This window comes from Diadema antillarum, unplaced genomic scaffold, assembly GCF_040938485.1.
Source record: "Diadema antillarum isolate AM-2024a unplaced genomic scaffold, OU_Dant_1.0 seq00001481_RagTag, whole genome shotgun sequence".
Classification (NCBI taxonomy): Eukaryota; Metazoa; Echinodermata; class Echinoidea; order Diadematoida; family Diadematidae; genus Diadema; species Diadema antillarum.
In genome coordinates, this window is record NW_027272220.1 from 600,311 (window position 1) to 622,351 (window position 22,041).

General features: G+C 38.6%; 1 protein-coding gene across 1 annotated transcript in view; it reads right to left on the bottom strand.

Annotated features, from left to right (window-relative positions):
- Positions 1–22,041, bottom strand: part of LOC139709934 (poly [ADP-ribose] polymerase 1-like) — a 66,499-nt gene that overhangs the window by 5,965 nt on the left and 38,493 nt on the right. The window contains 4 exon segments of the mRNA XM_071621890.1: positions 553–636; positions 1,499–1,627; positions 2,040–2,232; positions 5,742–5,874. Of these exon segments, the coding sequence (XP_071477991.1) occupies positions 553–636; positions 1,499–1,627; positions 2,040–2,232; positions 5,742–5,874 (539 nt within the window).

Consider the following 22,041-nt stretch of genomic DNA (forward strand, 5'->3'; position numbering starts at 1 on the left):
AGTATGCACTCTAGTGTGCGTGTGAAAACCTAAAAAATGTGGAGCTTGAACTCCAAACTCTTTGACCCTACCTGCCAAAATATTGAAAATCCTTCATAAAATCTACAAATATTTCCAGATCGCTACCAAAATGTAATCATCTTTTACTTGTGTCATCTCAACCTTTTCTGAAAGTTTCATCCAAATCTGTTCATCACTTTTTGAGTTATTTTGCACACGGACAAATAAACCAACATACAAACCAACGGTAGTGGTATGACACAGAGAGTGAATTTACACCATTTTTTACTGTGACTACACAAGCAAACAATCCCTGAAAGTATTTGTCCAGTGTTTGTCATTGATTTTGCTATCACAATGTTAATCAATATTACTAGCCTACAACTATAAATACACAAGTGGAGAATGACTCACAAAGATCTTTAAAATCTAGGTCCTCAAAATTTTATAACATACAAATAATTGTACATCAAAATGTGTCTAGTCTTGCTTGTCTGAAGTTGAAATAATTTTTTTTTTCAAAGAATATGATCGCATGACTCTACAACTCACCGTTTGTAGCTTGGTCAGCACTGAGTAGGCCTCCTCAATCTGTTTCTTGGAGAGTTTTCCTAGAGGCATCTTCTCCAGGTCAATCTAGGGAAGAAATTGACAGAAAGATGCCATCTTTTGAGTGAAGCAACACCAGCGGCTACTACGCAAGCTTTCGATAACCTTGCATTTCATTGTCATTCTCAACACAGAAATCTTTCAACACAATATAGAATGTATCAAGATGGAAACTTTTCAGACAAAATGGAGAACACCATTCAAAACGATGAATTTCTCAAATGAGCTGCATGACATGTCATGCACAAGCAAACTTGGCTTCAATTTCATCATCCATATCTCACAAGACTGAAGACTGCCCATCACATGGGTACTGTAGTAGAGATGTTATGGAGACATCTCTGATAGTGAGCAGTATATTTTTCGTCAATGTCTTTTGTGGTGTTCATTTGGTGGATAGATGATGTGACATCTTTACTGTTACAAGTGCTTTCAAACACTTTTCTTAATCTTTTCATTATCTTTCACAACCAATTCTCGCTCCATCTAATTCCCATCCATCTTTCCTCCATGCTCATCTACTGAGGAACAATAACTCCACCTCGTCCGTTCGTTCGTTCGTTCATTCATTCATTCTTATCATACATTCTTATCATGGTACCGGCTCAGCCAAAATGGCTGTTTGTCGGCCAGTCCATTCATCCTTTTTTTTTCTTTTTTTTAAAAGTTTCACATAGCATCACACCCTTCAACTCTGCCTCTCAATGTACTGATTTCTCACTGGCCAGCAATTACTTTTATCACTCAGCTGCCAGTATTGAGTACAATTAGCTGCTCAAAATTGTGGAACTGCTTTCAAGATTCTGTACAATCAGAGAATCAAATGCATGCACTGGGTCAGCAGGACATTCAGAGATGAAAAACTTGTCAATAGATGTTACATTGCCACCTCAAATTCCAACATGGTCTTCTTCAGTGCATCCAGGTCAAAGATCATCTTCAGCAGATCCTGAATTTCAGCTGGCAGTTTGGATGTCTTGCCAGCCCTCTCTTTTGAAGACTTGATGCGTTCCTCTTCCTACATCAAAATTAGGCATAAACAAGGCATACAAATTTTATTATCCCACCTCATGGTCAATATGTCCACTGTAGCGTTGAACAATTTTTGACAAACATACGAACATAAAGCATAAACAGTGTATAAATTGATCTCACCATGCTACTCTCAATAAATGTTATAAAGTAACCTTATTTGCATTGCTTTTATTTGAGATAAAAGTACATGTATCTGGTGACTGTAGTTTATACAGATTGTCAGTCAAATCTGAGCATGCATCATTTACATAATTGTGGCAATGAGAATGATTATTCTAGCCAGCAAATTCAATCAAATTAAAACAGATGAAATTTCTCTTTTATTTCAGACGAGTCCATCTCAAGTTTGCGATCATGCCAGGATGTCAGGTAGCCAAAGTCTGTGCTTGCCCTACCTCACCATAGCTGATATCCAATGGGAAGAACTTCATTGGGTGCTTCACAAAGTTGGTTGTGCCGAACGAGTTGCCTGTCTTGTCTAGATAGACACTCTTGAACTCCTCCTTGGCCCTCGACAGAGGAAAGTTTGTTGTTTTCTTCCCTCCGATCGTGGTGCCAACACGGCCCCATGCGCGAAAGACCCAGTACCTAACAGAAAAACAAACACACAAATAAACACAAATTTTGTCAAGATGTCATAGGTACAATCACAATGAGCAAAATCTACCTAACTGAACCTGTCACTAATTGGTTTATCAAAGCATGCAACAGAAACAAAATGGATTTTGTCAAAAATGTTGTTGAAATTTCCCCAATAGGAAATGTCAATATCTTCACTGCCACGAAACATTCCTTTGTGTGATCCTTCATCCATACCTCTTAAAATAAATGTTAAGTAAGTTCCTTTATAGCAACTTCATTTCCCCACACCTCCCCAACACAGTTCCAAACAGTTGTAAATATTGTTCCAATTATTACCACAATAAGCAAAGAAGCATACAAGTGATAGATTCCATTTCTGTAACCAGACTCCTCACACTACCATTAACAAGCAAACTTATTCAAAGTTCCTCAATACGCATTTTCACATCAGCCCGATGAAAATCAAAGCTCAGATTTTATTTGCAATCGTAAATAAGCACGCTATTTCGTTTCCTATTAACATCAGCCCAAAGAGATTTAGCCCAAAAATTTTCAAGCTAATTTGATAGCTGAGCATGTGTAAACGTCGGCAGAGCAGGTGCCTTCAAAAAATTACCTGCAATGCATATTCAGATTGCCTCTATCGATCGGGTCACACATGCTAGGCATGATGGGATGCATTGCACTAATAGTAGGGCAGATATGTAACAAAAATTGGTCGAGATGCTCACATCCGGCGGAAAGTATGAAATTTTGTATATAGGGGTATTTTGGGGTGCTGATTTAAAAAATTGCCGGATCCAAGAGATCTGACCACGAGGTCGGCCGCCATTTTGAATTTCAATATGGCCGCCATCATAAAACAAATTTAAAGATCCTTATCTTCAGTTCTGAATGACCTGTGGCACCAAAATTTGGTACACAAGAGCGTTTTGACATATTGAATTTGATGACATTAATTTGAAGTGTCTGACAAACATCAAATGGCTGCCATTTTGAATTCCAATATGGCCGACTCGACGAAATGTTCAAAATCCCTATCTCAAGTTCTAAGTGGTGAGTGATGCTGAAATTAGGTGCAAACAAGTACTTCAACATACTGTGTTAAAAAATGGACTAATGTGATGTGTCTGACAAACGCAATGCCCGCTATTTTTAATTCTAATATGGCTGCGAAGACAAACATCACGACTAACATTTACAGGCATGCCAAAAAGTGCAGCAAATATGAAGCATAATGCACCTTTCACTGACATCACAATGAAAATACAGTAGCACACACTCAATCAGTTACAAACGCGCGCTCAATCAGGTAGCCTAATTTACAAACCTGAGATAGAGATTTTCAACACTCCAACATGGCAACTATATAGGAAAATTCAAATCGGGTGCCATGCAGCTTGTCAGAAATATCAAACAAGTCTGTTATTGAAGTCATCATATCACCACGCTTTTATGTATCAAATTTCAATGGCTTATGTCATTCAGAGCTGAAGAAAGGGATCTTTGACAACGGCCATATTGGAATTCAAAATGGCGGCCGACCCCACGGCCAGATTTCTTGGATCCGGCAATTTTTGAAATCAGCGCGGCTCTATATGCAAAATATCATACTTTCCGCCGGATGTGAGCATCTTTTTCACATATCTGCCCCACTATAATTTCTTGAGGTAAATTGACATTATCAAAAAGCACGCTAGTGTACAAATTATCCCGCTATTTCTGAAATTTCCCTTGTTTTGGTTGACAAATCCCAAGATAAGCTTTCACATGATCAAATTCTGCACTATTTCATTATCAGGTAATGAAAATCCAAGCTTGAGATTCTGAAAACAGTGCACTACTTTGAAACATTGGGCTGATGTGAAAATGCTTAATGTCTACAATCACTTATTCCTCAGTCTGCCCAGTAATTTCCAATTTCACATTAAATTGGCATACTTTTATTGTGACCTCATCACCAGAAAAGTAGGATATTACACTTGACATGAACAGTGACTCTGCTTGTTGTTGGTGTATAATGGCTATTCTTCACTAGCAAAATAGAATTCATGGCATTCTGACACTGACGTCACAAAAGAAAACTTGCACGACAGTCATTGTAGCCATTTGAAATCAAACCTTTGCTAAATGTACACGTTAGCACAGCACTGCTATGACTTTATAGGTTAACATGTAGTCAATGTAACTTTGATGATAGTACCTCAAGGGCTTCCAATTTGAGGTGAGTGACTGTGTGACTGAAATATCATTGTTACGATCTGTTGTTGCATCTTGATGATAACTGACTAAGTGAACATGGCTATCTATTTATTCATTTCTATGTATTGGCTCATTAACTTTTCCTGCTTGGCAAATTTCACCTGAAATTTCCTGCTTATTTCCAGGTGATGCTGTAGCATGAAAGGCATCGCGGGCAAACTCTTGGGTGAAAAGCGATGGTCAGCATGCTAACAACGTCTTGCAGGCTGTTTCGCGCATGCGCCATAGCATGTACTTGTGCTGCAGAAGAGCGGGCAAGACAAACTGAAGTGGGTGCTAATTCACTAACTGTGTGAAAGAAATTTTTTGTGGGTGTTCCCGTTTAGATTCCCCGTTGAATACCCCCTGGTGATCACCAGAGTGACTAGCATGAAAAGAGTATTAGTTTTTCAAGGTGGCTCCATCAGTAAGTTGAACACTTGTTCGTTGAGGCCTTATTGTCTATTACGGAAGAACACGAAGGAACGATTTGCTTCTGTGTTATCGCAACTCCTTCCTATTAGTTCAATAAAAGGAAAAATACCCGCAATCTGATGGTTTGAAAGCCATATGTGTGCAGTTGGATTATTCTAAATTAATCCTTTTTTCTCCTTTCTGTTAAATTCTTCTTGAGGTTAGATATAAAGTGTTCAGGTTTGTTTGCTTGCCGATGTTTTCCTGCATTTATTGCAAAATAAATATTAACAATAATAATGTGATGACAAATTGATGGATGATGAACAAACAGATTATACAGTGAAAGAAATTCATTTGATATAAAAGCCTTGTTCAATAAAATTTAAACACAATTGTGATTGATGCTGAAAGTGAGACTATCATAAGCCATACATGTATGCTTGAAGCGACAGCAGCCCCCCAAAATACACAGACGTACGGGTGTCATTATAATAATGATTTGCACTTAGTATACTTTCAAAGGAAACTGCATATCTTTGTGGCACAGTGTGTTGCTACAGTGTGGATCCTATTATTGTTGGGAATTTTCACTTAGCGGAATTACATTCCTATTATTCAGGAGGAGTTTTGTAACTTAGGAAGAAAAAAAAAAGGAGAGAAAACATAGTCATGTATCAACATCTGAGTCACTAATTCATAATTCTATACAGCAGTAAATGCTTATTAATTAAAATCTTGAAAGAAAATAGAGAAGAGTCACTTTTATATTTGGTGGACCAACATATTGGAGGATAGACAGCTGAAATATGTTAGAAGAGAAACAGGTAGAACAGTGTCTTGGAGGTTAAATAACTCACCCTCCACCACCATCCCGCTCCAAGAGCTGCAGCTTGTAGTATGAGTTGGTGCCCCTGCTGATGTCAACCAAACCCAAGGTGGCGCTGTACAGCTTGGAGCCTTCCTTGTACACATGGGCCATGTGCTCCAGTCCTGCCAACATAATGGTGGAAATCTGGGCGTAAGTTATGTGATTGGCGAAAACTCCAACAGCTACTATCCAGAAACAACTTACTTTGTTTTAAGAGCAACTCTTTGGCACACTCACACCAATCTTTGATATACACAACAAGGTATGAACACTGGGATTTTAAAGGCAGTTAGATATAACATACAATAGCATGGAACTTTGATACATATTTCACGTGTATTCATAATCATTAGTGGAAAATTGAGCAAAGAAAATGGGATTCCACTGGGAATCCCATTTTCTTTGCTAAATTTTCCACTAATAAATAATATTCATTCTGGTCAGTTTTTCTGTTTGCGTTTATTCATAATCATGACACAATTTTCTCAGTTTATTTTCTAGTTTGTGATGAGATTTTCCATGAAAAATGTTCATCCAAATTAAGCACCTTGATGTTTCTACTGAAAACTTATCATTGCTACACCAATACAGCTTTATATTGATTTGATGCCAAATATATGATTTCTTCTTCTCTGAAATTCATGAAACAAGAAACTTATTGATTTTTAATGAAGCTTTGAATGGCAAGAAAATGTAAAAAATGATGCCAGATCATTACTTCTTTAGATTTGGATAAAGTGACTTTGATGGATATCACTTTTTTTAAATTTCAAAAGGGATCACTAAATCATGATGAGATAACAACAAAGTACTTTATATGTGCCAATAGATTTCATCACCAAAATGTAATCTTCAATTCCATACCCTAATAATGACATGTAGTCTTTAATTCTCTGTTAAATCTCATCTCCTCTTCATGATCAGCTCAATGATCAAACTGATTTGGTATCTACACTAATCACCACTGAGGTTTAACCTCTTGTGAACTGAGAACTCTGCTGCAATAAGCCAATCAAAACCCACTGCCATGCTGGCCGAAGTCCCTAATTGGCAGACACACTCTCAAGAGTAAAGCCCTCGATCATCAATATTCATGAGGCCAGAGCTCTAGCAGGGCTCTATGTGAGAGGGTGAGTAATGAGAGAGCACTACACAGACACACACAGACACAGACACACACACACACACACACACACACACACACACACACACAAACATGCACACACACACTCATCCAAGAGTCACTGAGTGAGCCTAGTGAGCTGAGAGGGATGCCCAACTCCAATATCAAAATCCTATTTGAGAAGAAGACTACACTATTTACGCTGGAGATCAGCATACAGGAAATCACTGAACCTTCTCTCCAGTTTCTTTTGATCTTCCTCTTCTTCAAGTGACAATCTGGGATGCTCTGGACATTGTTTCACACTTATTAAGCAGGCAGCTCATTCAGTTGGCTGATAACAAGGAGGAAACAGGGTCTTACGGTGCTCATGAACGTTGGATTGTGTGTACTTCTTCAGAGCTGAGTGGTAAGTTATCTTATCTTGTGCTTTTGCTTTCTTCTTACTAACAGATGTATGCGCCTGGATGAATATACTCTGTAGCATCCATTATATTTATCATACCTTTCCAGCTTGTTATCATCTGAAATGATATCTTGAAGACAAGATACTTTTGCGGTACTATATATCACTTGATATCACAGCTTTAATTACCTCCAGATTAAAACATACACGTACGTAGTGTACGCCACTTTGTAGCTTCAAGAGGTATCATCCAAAGTGACTGGAAATTTCTCAAATTGAATTTTAATACCAATCTCAATTCACATTATCACATATTTATTTGCCAATATGTATTTTAGGACAAACCAAACCCCAACTGAAATGCTAGGCAAGTACTGATAAAATTTTGTGGCATTTGCTAGCAGTTTGGCACCTCCTTTTGGGTCAAAAAGTAAATTCTGTTAATATCATACTTTCTTAGAAAGTGAGGTACCTCAAGTAGCCAATTAACCCAGCATTGCCACTATCCACGTTTCACAGCAATGGGGATAATATTACAGTTAGAATGTTACATCCATTGATGATGCCCAAGGCACCATTCTAGATCCTTATCCAAGACACGCAACTCACATTGCTGCAAATTATTTTCTTTTCTATCACATTGAAGAGGACATCATGATATAATTTATCATGGTATCAAAAAGAAGAATGTTCAGCAGCCAAACATTATGATGGATATTTCATTCTTTGGAGACAAAAACAAAACAAAACAAAGCAAAAGAAAAAAAACCCTCCCCCAAATCACACCAGTCACTCATGATCATACCTGTCTTCGCATTTGCTGTTTTTGCTTTTACTACATTGTAAGGATGTACTGCTCACAAACAAGTATACAATCTGAATGTGGTAAACATAAGATATGTACTTAATTTTAATACACTGTTTGAGATTTTTCAAAACACTGATCTAAACCTATCAAAATCAAAAGAAAAAAAGATATGCTGATTCAACTCAAAGCTTTATTATACAAAATGAACCATCCTAAAATCTATATATTCAATCATCTTATTGTGAATATTTATTGTTTGTCTAGTGATGCACAAAAAGATAAATCTGTTAATATTCAGAAAAAAGGGCAAATTTCAACAGGCAGTCGTAAAACCCAATACAAAAGTCAAATTTTATCTTGACATATTTACAATTGTATCTTGACATATTTACAATTGTATCTTAAACATATCAAAATGGACATTAAGGACTTACAATAACATTGAATCTCCAAAAGTGTCAATGTCAGTCTCAAAGAGCACTTCTTCATTACAGTCTATAAGTCATTCCCACCAGCACCATTCTATTTCAATAAGCCCAACTTCTTCCTTTCTTAGTGCACTATGGTTGGGTGGGGGAGGTGTGGCAGAATGATTAAATCTACCCATCTTTCATTTCTTACATTAAGCGAGTGCCCTGATAGATGATTGCCTGACAGATGATTTGCAGTAAAAAGACCAAAAAAGTTAGGGGATATAGAGAACTAAGCGGCTCCAAGAACAAACACACTGAAGGACGTGAATAGACACGTGGCGCAACTTCTTGTAACTAATGCCACCAAGACCATCGCACGATAACAGCTGCATAAAGGCCAAAATTCATCATCGCCAAAACCTCATCTTGGAGGTGGGAGCACGAAAGAACCATAAGGCTGGGGAAATTGATGGGCAGGAGAGAAGATTGAGTCTCACTCAACGCCGTAGTTACGACCATTTTTATGGTCAAATGGGGTGACTTCAGCAAACATTACTTGGGGGCTGTCACGTCCAGAAATGCGGCGGACTCAATGCAGAAGCATACAGCCATCATGTGCCAGAGGCACAGCAATCCGTTGGCAAAAACGCACTCAGAATATTAATATTAACTCTGAAAACGAAAGGTGGCGTCATCCTCACACATACTCAAGATGATCTCTCACGATTTAATTCTTTGGACATCACATCTTTGAGAAGCATGGAGAGATCTCAAAAGCCTAGAGAGTATCCCACACTCATCCCACACATTAGTTATACAAAAAAGAATCATTAATATTACCAAAAGTTCTTGCCTAATTATAAGACAAAAGGAAAACTTCAGATTCATCTATCAAATTGCAAAAATATCCCCCTCATGAGGCACTACCCAACTTGAACATGAAATCCTCACTGTAAAGAAAGGGGGGGAAGGGTATTCTGTGAGATTATTAGGAAGATAATCAAGTTCTGCATTCTTTCATCATATGAAAAAACAACAAAAATCCATAAAACACTGACGGTGAAACTGAAGGTGTACTCGAAACATTTTGTGATGTGACAACGGGGGGGGGGGGGGGGGGGGGGGAGGTGGGGGGGTGGAGATTTTGGCTTGAAACATCCACATTTTGAAAGACTTAAGATGAGAATACCAAAAACTCAACTCAACCTTCCAACATTTTGATACATCTTTCTCTTTGCTATTATTATCATTTTTCTTTTCTTTTCTGGTTGTAGAAATTTTGCAAACACTCCTCCCTCCTTCAAATGAATAAATAAAAAAAAAAATTGGAGTGTTTCTAAAATATTAATCAAAAGGCTTCAGTAGCGTGAAAGGAAATTTCACCACTCATCCCCTTCCAAGCTAACATTCTAGTAAAATGAAAACCTACCATCACTTTACTTTCCTCCGTTTTCCTGAAGAGTGGTCTATTTGCACACCACTCGCATTCGTCTGTTCTGATTCACCATGCCGGGTCGGATGGAACGGACTGCCCCATGACCAGCACAGAATGTTTGCTCTCTTAACCACCAAAGACAAAAACCCCTGGGGAAGCTTTGTCAAAGTAATATTGAGTGCATATTGACAAAATGAGTAACATGTCTTTAGGAAGCACAAACTGTGTATAGAATATACTCTTTACTATGTATCTACTCTGATTATTGGCCCGCCTGCTTCAGGTGTTTCTCATGTGTCATCTGTTTTTGTTTTCTAGTCTTGTGGCAAAGACAGTAATTTGGAAAACTCAGAAAGTCTGCATTCAAAGAAATACCAATATCTAAGGAACCTCTGATTTGTATGTGTACACATACTGTACTGTGTTTGCCTATAAGTTCACAACAGTTTGAGAATTGCACACATGATTTCAATTCTGTATACACTTGCATCTGCTGACTGCAACACACTCAACAGGCCCATGTACAGTTATTATTATTGATTGTGTGTGTGTGTGTGTGTGTGTGTGTGTGTGTGTGTGTGTGTGTGTGTGTGTGTAATAAGATCTTGAGTATGCAATCATATCAAGATAATGAGGGCTTCACAATAAAAAATTCCACATTATTGAAAGAAGAAGAAGAAAAAAAGAAGAACCCAAATCTCACCACAAAGATATTTTCCTCTGGCTCAGAGTTTGTTATAGAAAAGTTCATCCTACTATTGTGAGATGAGAACTCGAGACTGTAATATTTTAGGTCATCGCACAAATTCTCTCTGTAGTGTCCCTCATGGATTGATGAACCTTGTCCAACTGACATCTCCAGAGGTTCAATGTTCTTTTCATTCAGCTTAGCATCTGCCATAATGACAATCCTTTTTTTAAAACCATTAACAGAGGATACCAAACAGGTGCAGGAGAGAGAGAAAAAAATGAAGATTTACAGAGTAGTGACATAGAACTTGACAACCTTTTTTATGAGATAGCAGTCTATTAGGTCACTAGGTGAAGTAGATGGAAAGGACTGGGATATATTGTCGAATACTGATTTGAGGCGAATAGCCTGTAAAAACGAGTGATGTTAACATCACATCACGATATCCCATGCTCTACACTCCCATGTGTTGCAACCAAAATTGCATGCCCACATCTCAAGCAATGTCCAGGAGAACTTTCCTTTGAAAATGTTTTGAACATTTTCCCAGTTGTCAAGTTAGCTGAGTGTGAACAATGACAATAGAAATTATTGTTACTACCGCAGCCTCCTTATGAGTCTAAATGCATGAAAAAGCTTTGTCTACTTTAAAAAATGAATGAAAAAGCTTTGTCTACTTTAAAATATGAATACATGAAAATGAAAGCATGACATGAAATATCCCCAGATTTCTTAGTTGGCATATGCAGAAACATTTCATGAAAACTATGAAAACAGTAATGTACTAAGGTGGGGCTCTTCTAGTTTTCACCTGCTAAATAGCAAAGATTTGTTGAAATTTAATGAAGGTAATGACAGCAAAAACACAAAGAAACAGATAAGGTATGGACTTTTTGTGTTTGGGGATTTTTGTAAGGAACTAGCGGGTTTTGCTCATAATCTCTATGGCGACGCCCAGGACCTACTTCTCTTGCAGCTTTTTGCCAGAATTCGGAATCAAAATGGTGAATACAACAGGAAGGAACAGTGTAGGCTTTGCGATTTAGCCTACAAACTCATTTGATATGTTCAGGAGGGATATAAAACAAATATAAAATATCTTTCTTGGCTCTAGCAAACTATGAGCATTCAAAGGCATAAATAGTAACTTCCCCCTCAAGGCAAAGTTTCATTATATGTATTATACAACACCTCAGAATGATGTCGAATTGTGATTGGCCAAGAACATGTCATATGACATTCAATAGAAAATACCTATCAAACTCATTGAGAGTGACAGCCATACAATAGGCCCCTGGCATGGGTCTATAGCACGGCTCGAAGGTACTATAGCACGGCTTCGCGGGGGGCTACTAATGCATGGCCGCTCACAGAGTTCTGTGGCTCACACCCGTAGCAAAGCGCCAGCAAACTACATTGTACAGTGTACGTGCTGGCCGGCTGCGCTGCGCTGCCGGTAAGTCTCACAGACCAGGCGCGGCGGAGTACTGCAACGTTAACGTGTACGCGCAGTTACTTTACCTAGCTAGTTGCATGTATCGCGGCCTGTAACACCTAGCGGTACTGCTGTGTTTTTACTTTTGACTCTGATCTGCTACGTGGACCACAGTGATCCCAACATCAAGACTTCATTTCAAATTGTAAACCGTAATTTGATTATTTTTCCGTGTTTTTATACAAAATCATTTTCGGAAATAGACAAAGTCTAGACCTACTACTAGATCTACCGACATCTCAGATCGACCTAACAGTGATCAGGCCTAACTCGATCTAACGTTAGCGTGGAATGGGTATAGACCCTGCGGAGTTCGTGATTCCTGTGACTGTGTGGTCGAATCATGACGAGTGTTTGAAAGCAGTACACAGGGTGGTTTACAATTCTCTGCCTAATTGTTACATTTATTTTTGGGCCTTCCTGAGTTGGCGGTCACTAATTTTGTATTGTGATTGTGGACAAGGTGTTGTATAAAACGAATAATTTATGATTTTGTTCGTGCATTGGGGCACGTAATACCGCACTCGGCGCGAGATTCGCCACTGGTCTATTCAACGCGGCGCTACGCGCCTTGTTGAATAGACCAGTGGCTCATCTCGCGCCTCGTGCGATATTCGTGCCCTATGCACTCACAACTCATAAATTATTCGTATACTATACCCTCAACAAACCTCGGGTAGATAGTTACAAATTGTAGTTTGATACAAATTTGCCCTTGGGGAAAGTTACTACCTCTGCCTCTTCATTAACTCATATCTTTTTTGCTACACTTGTGAAAGGTACTGCATATTTGCATACTATCCCACAGGCAATCCCCCTGTTCTTCTGCTAATTGAGAGTATAGACTATAAACTAAACACAAACCATGCACTTAAATGTCCATCTTAACAAATAACTACATCTCCAAACATTGTCAGTTGAGTGATATCCTGAGTGAAGTCAGCAAACAAATCGTGGGTGGGGAGGGGTTGGGCAGGGGACTAGGCTGGAACTGAAACTATCGGTACTTTTTTGAGATGCTCCTAGCCCTTCTCTACCTCTTCACATAATGAAGGAGGCATCTTTTCATCAACACACTTGGCTACTGTTCTTTTCAATGACTGATATTAGGCCCTCATAGTGCAGTATTCTCACAAAACCCTTTCTGATACATGGAAGGGTTGAAAAAATATTTTTGTCATTAATTAAAAACTCTAACTCTACCTATCCCTCTACTTCTGCCTCAACTCCTCTCAAAAGTCAACATTGTAAAACATTATACCTCAAAAGTAATTTGATGTGAGGGATAAAATTTCTTAATGAAAAGCAAATCTAGCAAGATATGTGTGAAAGCCAATGGGATTAAAACAAAGGGATAGTGTTATCATCTCATCTAATTTGCATAAATGTCATTTTGACCGATAGCACTATTCTGCAAAAACATAAACATTTTTCATCTTCCATAAGTCTCATATAAATAAACATAAATGTCTTTTTGTGAGTGTGTGTGTGGGGGGGGGGGGTGGGTGCAATATTTCAGTTACACTTTTGCTGTTCTGTATGTCTGATTTAGCATGAAAAGTCAGCATGGACATGGAGTGAAGTCTCCCTTTAAATCTAAACCTGTAAAGCAAGGCTCGTAGGCTATGCACACCAACAAGCAGAACACCTCCTAACATCTCTTCCTCCTCTTGGGGAAGAGCGTCTTTCACCAGGCAGCAATAAATCAACATCATTTTAGCAGTAAACGACAGTCAATCAAATTGGGTGCGAATAATTATTTTCCTATCATCTTTTTGCTCTTTTTCTTTTTGCTTTCTTTAAACATCCTTCGCTGATACTTCTTGACAGAAAGTATACATAGGCATATATATCACATAAAATTATAAATCAGTGATTTGTGTTGATATATTTTTCAGTTCAATGCTTATCTTTATTTTTTCTACCTATCTATCTACTAGTATCTATGTATGATAGCATGCATGTGTACTGAAAGCTGCATGTTTAAAGCAGAGTTGCTACATGTACAATGTATGTGTGTGTGGAGGGGATAGTGACAAGGCTAACTTTAGCCCAAATTTTCATCGGCTTTTCACTGGCATGTCATCTTTACTTCCCTCTGAACTACTCAGTAAGACCACCTCCTCAAAGGGGGGAAAAAGGAAGAAAGAAGAAGAAATGTGATGGGTGCATCTAGGTGCATCCATTGTAATTATTTGGTATGAAAGGGGTATATTATTAGAAAGGGGTATATTATTGCAATCTTAGTATGTCTCTCTCCTTTTCCATGATACGTTTATCTGTGTCTACACCTGCCTGTCTCTTTTTATCTCTCTTTTGTTTTCTTTTTCTCTTGCTCTCTATCAACATTGCTGGCAAAAATTTAATTTGACGAAAGCCATGGGCGTCTTAAGAGTGCATGGGCCTTTGTGCATAAACTCCCAACAAACATCTAAAACATATAAATTATATATTTTTTTCTCCGCTGTGAATTTAAAGGCTTTTTATTTCTACTCATCAACCCCACACCACCTCTCTCTCACTCTCCCAATCTCTCTCCAACTCTCTTTTTCTCTTTCTTGCTCTCTCTCAAACGCTCTCTTCTCTTCGTCCCAGTCAACTTTGGCTCCCCCTTTGATTGGGTCCAGCGATGCTCCACTGCTCTACAGGAATGCCCCATTGATAATGGAAAGTCTCTTGGGCCCAGGAATGACGTTGACACTTTATGTGCACAGGACATACCAATCTGACATATATGATGAAATTGTGATGACTGATTCACAGAGGGCTTTTTCTTTTTTCTACAAGAATAAAAAGAAAAAAGATGCAGATAAGCTGTACCATGCACAGGTTGGTTTATAGTGCATCTAGTGGTAGGAGAGAGGACCACTGAAAGCACTCTTCTTATTTCTATCAACACGGAGCAATCTTATGTACTGACCCAAAACAGAACAATAACACATAGTGAGCTTGTTCATAAGCATACGAGTCTACACACTTTTCTTGAGGAAAAGGGGGGGGGGGGGGTATGGTTGCAATTACAAAACGAATTGAATCCAAAGATATTCATCCCTGTTCCATGTCTCAACCAATATTTCCTTGTCACTCTTGCATTAGGTACGTTCCTGTGGAGGCTAATCATTGATGATAAGGGCTTAGCCATTAAACTACAATGAGCATGCATGCAATACCTCATCATTAAATCATTAGATTAATAAATTTAAAATTAAACTTTTAAGTGAGAGCTCCACTTGATGTTTCAACCAAAGAACCAGAAGAAATACACGCACACTGTGAAAAACAATAACCTCAGTAATGCGCAATGATACAGCAGCTTTGAGTTTGCTATCATCCCGTCCACACAACTCCAAACTAGATGTGGGGACCCCCTGCAGCTAGCGGATAGAGAGCTAAACATGATAAATCTTGTAGTTTTAATCTTACACTAATTTTAAAAATTGTGATCAGTGATCATTCAGACTTAGGCTCATCTTTCTATTGAGGGCAATGCTTCCTGAATATTCACAGCACAATGTATTGAGCTGAGAGCTTTGAATTACACAACTGCTGAGAAACAAGACCAGATCAATAAAAGCAGAAGCAAACTACAGTAAACATTAAACAAGGTAACACTACTTGAATGTTGGTGAGTCATCTGTAATCATGGCTCAATGGAATGGGGGCATGACATTTGCTCCTGCAACCAGTGCTCCAGTCTTATTCACTCAAAGGACCTAGGGTTAGGGTTGTGATAGGGTTTTAGGTTTAGTTTGATATGAGGATTAGGATTAAGGTTAGGGTAATGTTTGTGGGAAGAAATTTACGTTTGGCTTGGCATGTAGATATTTCATCGCAACAATTGTCGCAGAGGCAGATGTCATGGAACGAAATAGGATACCTAGAAATAGCCATCTTGATCACGAGACTAAGACTTCACTTCCAAAAGTTCCACATTTTCTTTTGCACATCATTGGTTATATAAGTTCATATTCTTTCCAACACATTTTATTTATGACTCTGCTCCTGTTAGAAAATCCCATTATGTTAATTCTAAGATAAATCAGATTCTTTTCTTTTTGCAAACAAAGCAAACAAGGATTTGGGTAATAACATCGACAAAATGGTCATTTTAAGGGATAAAAGAAATGCCATGTTTAATATTTATCAATGAGCACACATCTATGCTGCCATTACTTGCAAGGCACTTGTCAAATTTTCCTCCATTATTCCAAGATCTGCTACCTTCTCTGACTTCACTTTGAAACGGCTTTCACTGTGGAGTGATTTGTCCTTTAAATTCAGTCACGTTGAGAGCGGGGAAATAAAATCAATTAATGATGGTTTTTGTAGCAGCAGTACCGGACTGCAACTTGCTTCATGGGTTCATCAATCGCAGTGACCCACATACCAAGGAGGAACACTTCCTTGACAAGAATCGTCAATTAATTATGCATTACAAAACACACAGGCCTCTCAGGTTTCATGTTTACTCTCTTTTCAACTGTCTTTACCTTCCTATAGGCAACGACATGTTACACTATCTCTTTCCCAGTATACTCCAAGATGTACAGCAGGCACAAGACAAGCATTTTCCTGTGAGAGGCAGAGCTAAGTGGAGGCCAATTAAGGGGAAAAGATGTTGTCTGCATGGTACAGTCTCAAGTATTAAGTTATGCGTTCTGTGTTGAATACTAGTATTCAATTATATGAGGCACTGACAGTGTTCTGATTTCAGCATAGGATGATGACAATACTGAAGGTTGTAATCAGTGTACTTTAAACAAAAAGCAAGTTTGGTGCTGTATTGGTGACAAATATTGGTCCTATTTGCATGGGAGTAGTATCTATCTGTGTCCAACAGACTTTTCTACACACGTTTTGTCTTCATTCAACAAATTTCCAATTTTATGATGAAAATAGATCTGTATTCAACGACTAAATTTCCAATCTAAAAAGATCCTTCATCAGAAAAAACACTACCAAATACAGCTCAGGTAAAAGTTTACTTGTGCAACCAAAGTCTTGATAGACTTCAAGAAGAGATAATGATGATGATGTTTAAGTATGGAATGAAAATAATACTCTGAGGCTGGTGTAATTTTATTATCATGGCTTCTAAAAATGGAAGCACTTAGTGAAACAATAAATAGAAAGCAGACTTCATTCAAGTGATAATAAATATTGAGTATCACTGTATTTTAATTCAAATTTTCCCTTCGTTGGAACAGAGTTTCATTGAGACAGTGGACTGATAAGCCCGTTACCTGTATCATAAACCATCACTCTTTTTTTCCTTTTTTTTTTTTGGGGGGGGGGGGACATCAAAAAAACTTTTCTGAGCAAAATTTAAAGCAACTAGAAATATCACTTAAGGTGATTAATACCCCCGCCCCGTGACGACAGTCTTACCCAAGGAATGATCTTTCCTTGATCTTCTGCCATTTATATGCAATTACCATGGCAACGCAGCTTCCGACACGTCCAAAAAATATGTCTTCCACATCTTCCCACCAAGACTACATTTCATAAGCTTTTGTCAAAAACTGAGGAAGTAGTTCAATCCACAAGATCTTTCCTTGATCTTCCACCATTAATATGCCGTTACCATGGCAACGCAGCTTCCGACACGTCCAAAAAATATGTCTTGCACATCTTCCCACCAAGACCAATGTGTGTGCCACATTCCATGAGCTTCAGTCGAATACAGAGGAAGTAGTTCAATCCGCAAGATCTTTCCTTGATCTTCTGCCATTTATATGCCGTTACCATGGCAACGCAGCTTCCGACACGTCCGAAAAATATGTCTTCCACATCTTCCCACCAAGATCAAGGTGTGTGCCACATTTCATAAGCTTTGGTCAAAAAACTGAGGAAGTAGTTAAATCCGCAAGATCTTTCCTTGATCTTCTGCCATTAATATGCCGTTACCATGGCAACGTACTTTCGGGTACTGTCAAAAAATGCGTCTTGCACATCTACAACCAAAGGCACACATCTGTAGCAAGTTTCATGGAAATTGGGCAAAAACTGAGAAAGTAGTTTGCAACACAAAATTTTCCATCATTTTGGCTCATAATATGTGAGCTATTACCATGGCAACATACTTTTTGTCACTGTCAAGAAATGTGTCATGCTGACCTATATCCTAAGACAAACATTCAATATGAATTCCATGAGAATTGGAAGAACACTGATGAAGCAGTTTTGCCATGAAGCATTTTGCCCTATATTTTACCAATAACATGCCGTTACCATGGCAACGCACTTTTTGCCACTGCGGAAATATGTGTCTTGCACATTAACATATTCAGACGAACATCTGTACCTAATTTCATAAAAATTGATCAAAAACTGTGGGAGGAGTTCGCGACGCAAGATTTGTACCCATTTTTGCCCATAATATGCCGTTACCATGGCAACGTACTTTTGGGTACTGTCAAAAAATACGTCTTGCACATCTACAACCCAAGGCACACATCTGTGCCAAGTTTTATGGGAATCGGTTGAAAACTGAGGAAGTAGTTCGCGACGCAAGACTTGCAACGGACCGACCGCCCGACCGCCCGACCGACCGCCCGACCGCCCGACCGCCCGACCGTCCGCTGATTCCTATATACCCCCTTCAAACTTCGTTTGGCGGGGGTATAAAAATCTACTCCATGCATATGTTGATTTCACAAATAGTATAAAATCACACATATCACAGTGTTAAGAGATGCCAACCTTGTCAACAGCACTGCGGTATTCTGAGGGCTGAAATGGCATATTTTTGGTGGAAAAATAGTATTTTCCATGAAACCTGCAGTAATTTTGGCCAAAAAAAGGGGGGGGGGGGGGGGAGAGAGAAGTACAAAACAGGAACAGCTGGCACCTCTGTGTGTTGCAAGTTTCAGCTTCCATTTTTTTTTTTCCTCAAATGCAATTCAAACAGTTTTTCACTCTTTGGATCAAACCATCTTATATTCTTCTTTTGATACTAACATCAACTTGAGCATAGTCTGCTCTTTCCCTTGAACACATCAAGTCTCTGGTAGCGTCATTCAATATAAAGATGAGGCTGGTCCTGATAGCGTCATTCAATTTAGAGACGAGGCTAGTCCTGATAGCGTCATTCGATATAAAGATGAGGTTGATGACAGGTCCTCTACCATACTTTGCACCTGATTTGATCTACTCCATTTGCATCAGCAGTTGATTACCCTGCAGTGTCATTATGTCTCATGGAGCCATCTACACTGCTCTTGCATTCTGAGGAAATACACTAAATGCAATCTATTTGAGCTGGAAAATGGTCGTCTCAGAATGGCTCTTCCTGGAAAGGCAGACCAGAAAGTTGACATCCATTCTTAGAAAAAGGTTTGTGCGCCGGAAAGAAAATCGATGCTCTACCAACGTTTGAGGGACAGACCCGTGTCCAGTTAGATATATGCAGAGAGCAATGGCGGGAAGTGACATTTCACTGTCTGAAACAGTAGAAGACCACGGCACCAATAATATCGACCTATGTGATGAGAGGAGCTCTAGGATTCCTCAATAGCTGACTGAATGGGAGATGGATGACTTTACAGTATCGAGTCATATGCCAGCTAGTAGGGAAGAGGTATGGAATGATGTTTGAGTTGTAATCACTCAATGTTTATCATACCTAGATAAATTCCCCAGTGAAGATGAGCTCTTCCCTCTTCAAGCCCAGCATCACAATGAATATGTGGGACTTGGGAGGTGCTGTTCACTGAACTGCACTGGTCACAACAACCAGAATCTGCTAATGAATAAATTACAAAAACGTGCAATGATGAATATGTCCAAAAACACTAACTACATGCTGCTCCAGTATTCGCATATCACAATACAAATACTGCAACAACATTCAGAATAGAAACTGATTATATACTATTCAAAGTGAATCCTATCAGTATCAACTACATTGACTGTCCATTGTGTCTTGTTCCTGAAATAGTAATGAATTGATTTTAATTCATAAAGCTTTTAATATTCTGCAAATCATCACTTTTAATGCACTGCCATAAAACATGCTTCATCATCTTTAAGGGAGCTTTAAAAAATCACAAGCATTGTCAGATAAATTGGTTAATTCTTACTTCCAGGAACAGTTACTCCATGGGCTTACAATTTAGTACTGTTGTTGACTATTCTATATGTATGCTACAATCCTATTCACTGTTCACTTTTTCATTTTTTCAAATTTTCAAATTTCCGGTCTGGAATTATGTAAATTCTCTTCCCAGCCAGCCTGCAGGGGGGAGAATGTATCTTACAGTTTCTGAAAAAGAAAAAATACAGTTTTTGTTCTCTCTCCACTACATGAGATTGCAACATGAACTCCTCTCATTCTTCATCCAAGTCATTTCACGACTTCAGCGAGCTTACGGGTATGCAGAATGTTTACGCACAGAGCGGCACGCATGAGGGGGTAGGTGGTGACTTGGCGCGGACCGCAATATCCCCCTGAACATGTGTCTGTCAGCACGTGCCACTGATAGCCCAGTTAGACATGATTGAATGCAGGCACTTGTCTGTGGACAGACAGGATTTTCTGCAAATTCAATTCCAAGGTTCTCCTCCATAAATAGATGAGAAAAATTAGCATAATAATGTGGCAAATATGTGAGGGATGGTGCACATTCCATGTAACGAATGAGGTGGATGGCTGACAGTTTGCATATGGCACCGCAAATGTGTTCAAAAATATCTTATGTCACAATTGAGGCATTCAAACACTGGACTTATAAAAAATGACAGGCATAATCCATGCTGTTTTAAAATACATCCATGATTAAAGCTAAATACATCTTTGATTGTGATGCCCATACATTAAACACTTTTGAAGACATTAAGGAAATGTCGTCAAACAGGTTGCATATCGCTCACTGCCAATTTACTATTTTGATAATACTCCTCACAGTACAGGCACAAGATGAAACTCAATCGACCATACGACAGGAAAACTCAATTCATAATACTACTGGAGCATTGCCAGATTCTAGAAGAACACACGGCAGTTTACTAATTTCCTGTTTTCCATACTCTTTTCTTTAGAACCTCTGAAATTTATCCACAGCAGATCAAGTTGAGGGAGATTTTTCTAATCCTAAACATTCAGACTGCATACTGATGCTGAGGACTTAAGTGTTACAAGGTACTGGCCTTTCATTGAATTTTAAAGGCACCATCAAGAATCTTTTTAAAGGTTAAAAGATTAAAATGACACAGCCTCACAGTTACAATGTTACCATGTAACTTCATGGATATATATTTCCTTCTCTCCTTTCCTGTAGGTGCGAGGAAATCATGATACTTTTCAGGGACATTCCCAGATTTTGTTTCCCATAAGACAATCAAAAACCACTTTTATAATATAAAAGTGAATAATAGGGAAATTTCTATTGCCATGAATGAAGAGATGCTCCTTTGGGTGACTGCTGGGTCAATTCTGAGCTATCACATGCAACTAAGTAAATAGCACAGCTACCGTACTTCATGTTTGGCAGAGTAGATTCTGTATATTAGGTCTGCAACATACACCTGGAGACGTCGGATGAGATAACAAGCTGCGTTATCGGAGGATTTTCAAATGAGCCCTTGTAGTAAATTGAAGCCTATCTCTCTAATCCCCCAACTCCTCTGCCCCATGGTACACAAACCATGAGGGTTCATATCTAAAATCACTGAAAAGATAGCTTGTTCGTCCATTTCATACTGTGCATATTTTTTTTTCCATATTAGGAAATTACAAAGCATCTTTTCTTGTAAATTTCATCACAACTTCAAAGAAATTATGTGCAAGATCTGTACAGCTTCAAAGAACTTTCTGTTTTTTAGATTGCCACTTTACTGCTGAAGCACAGGAATAAGCTGACAATCCCTGCATCCGTGTTAAGGTCTTTGAACGCAGCATGAACCAAACCCTGTGCATAT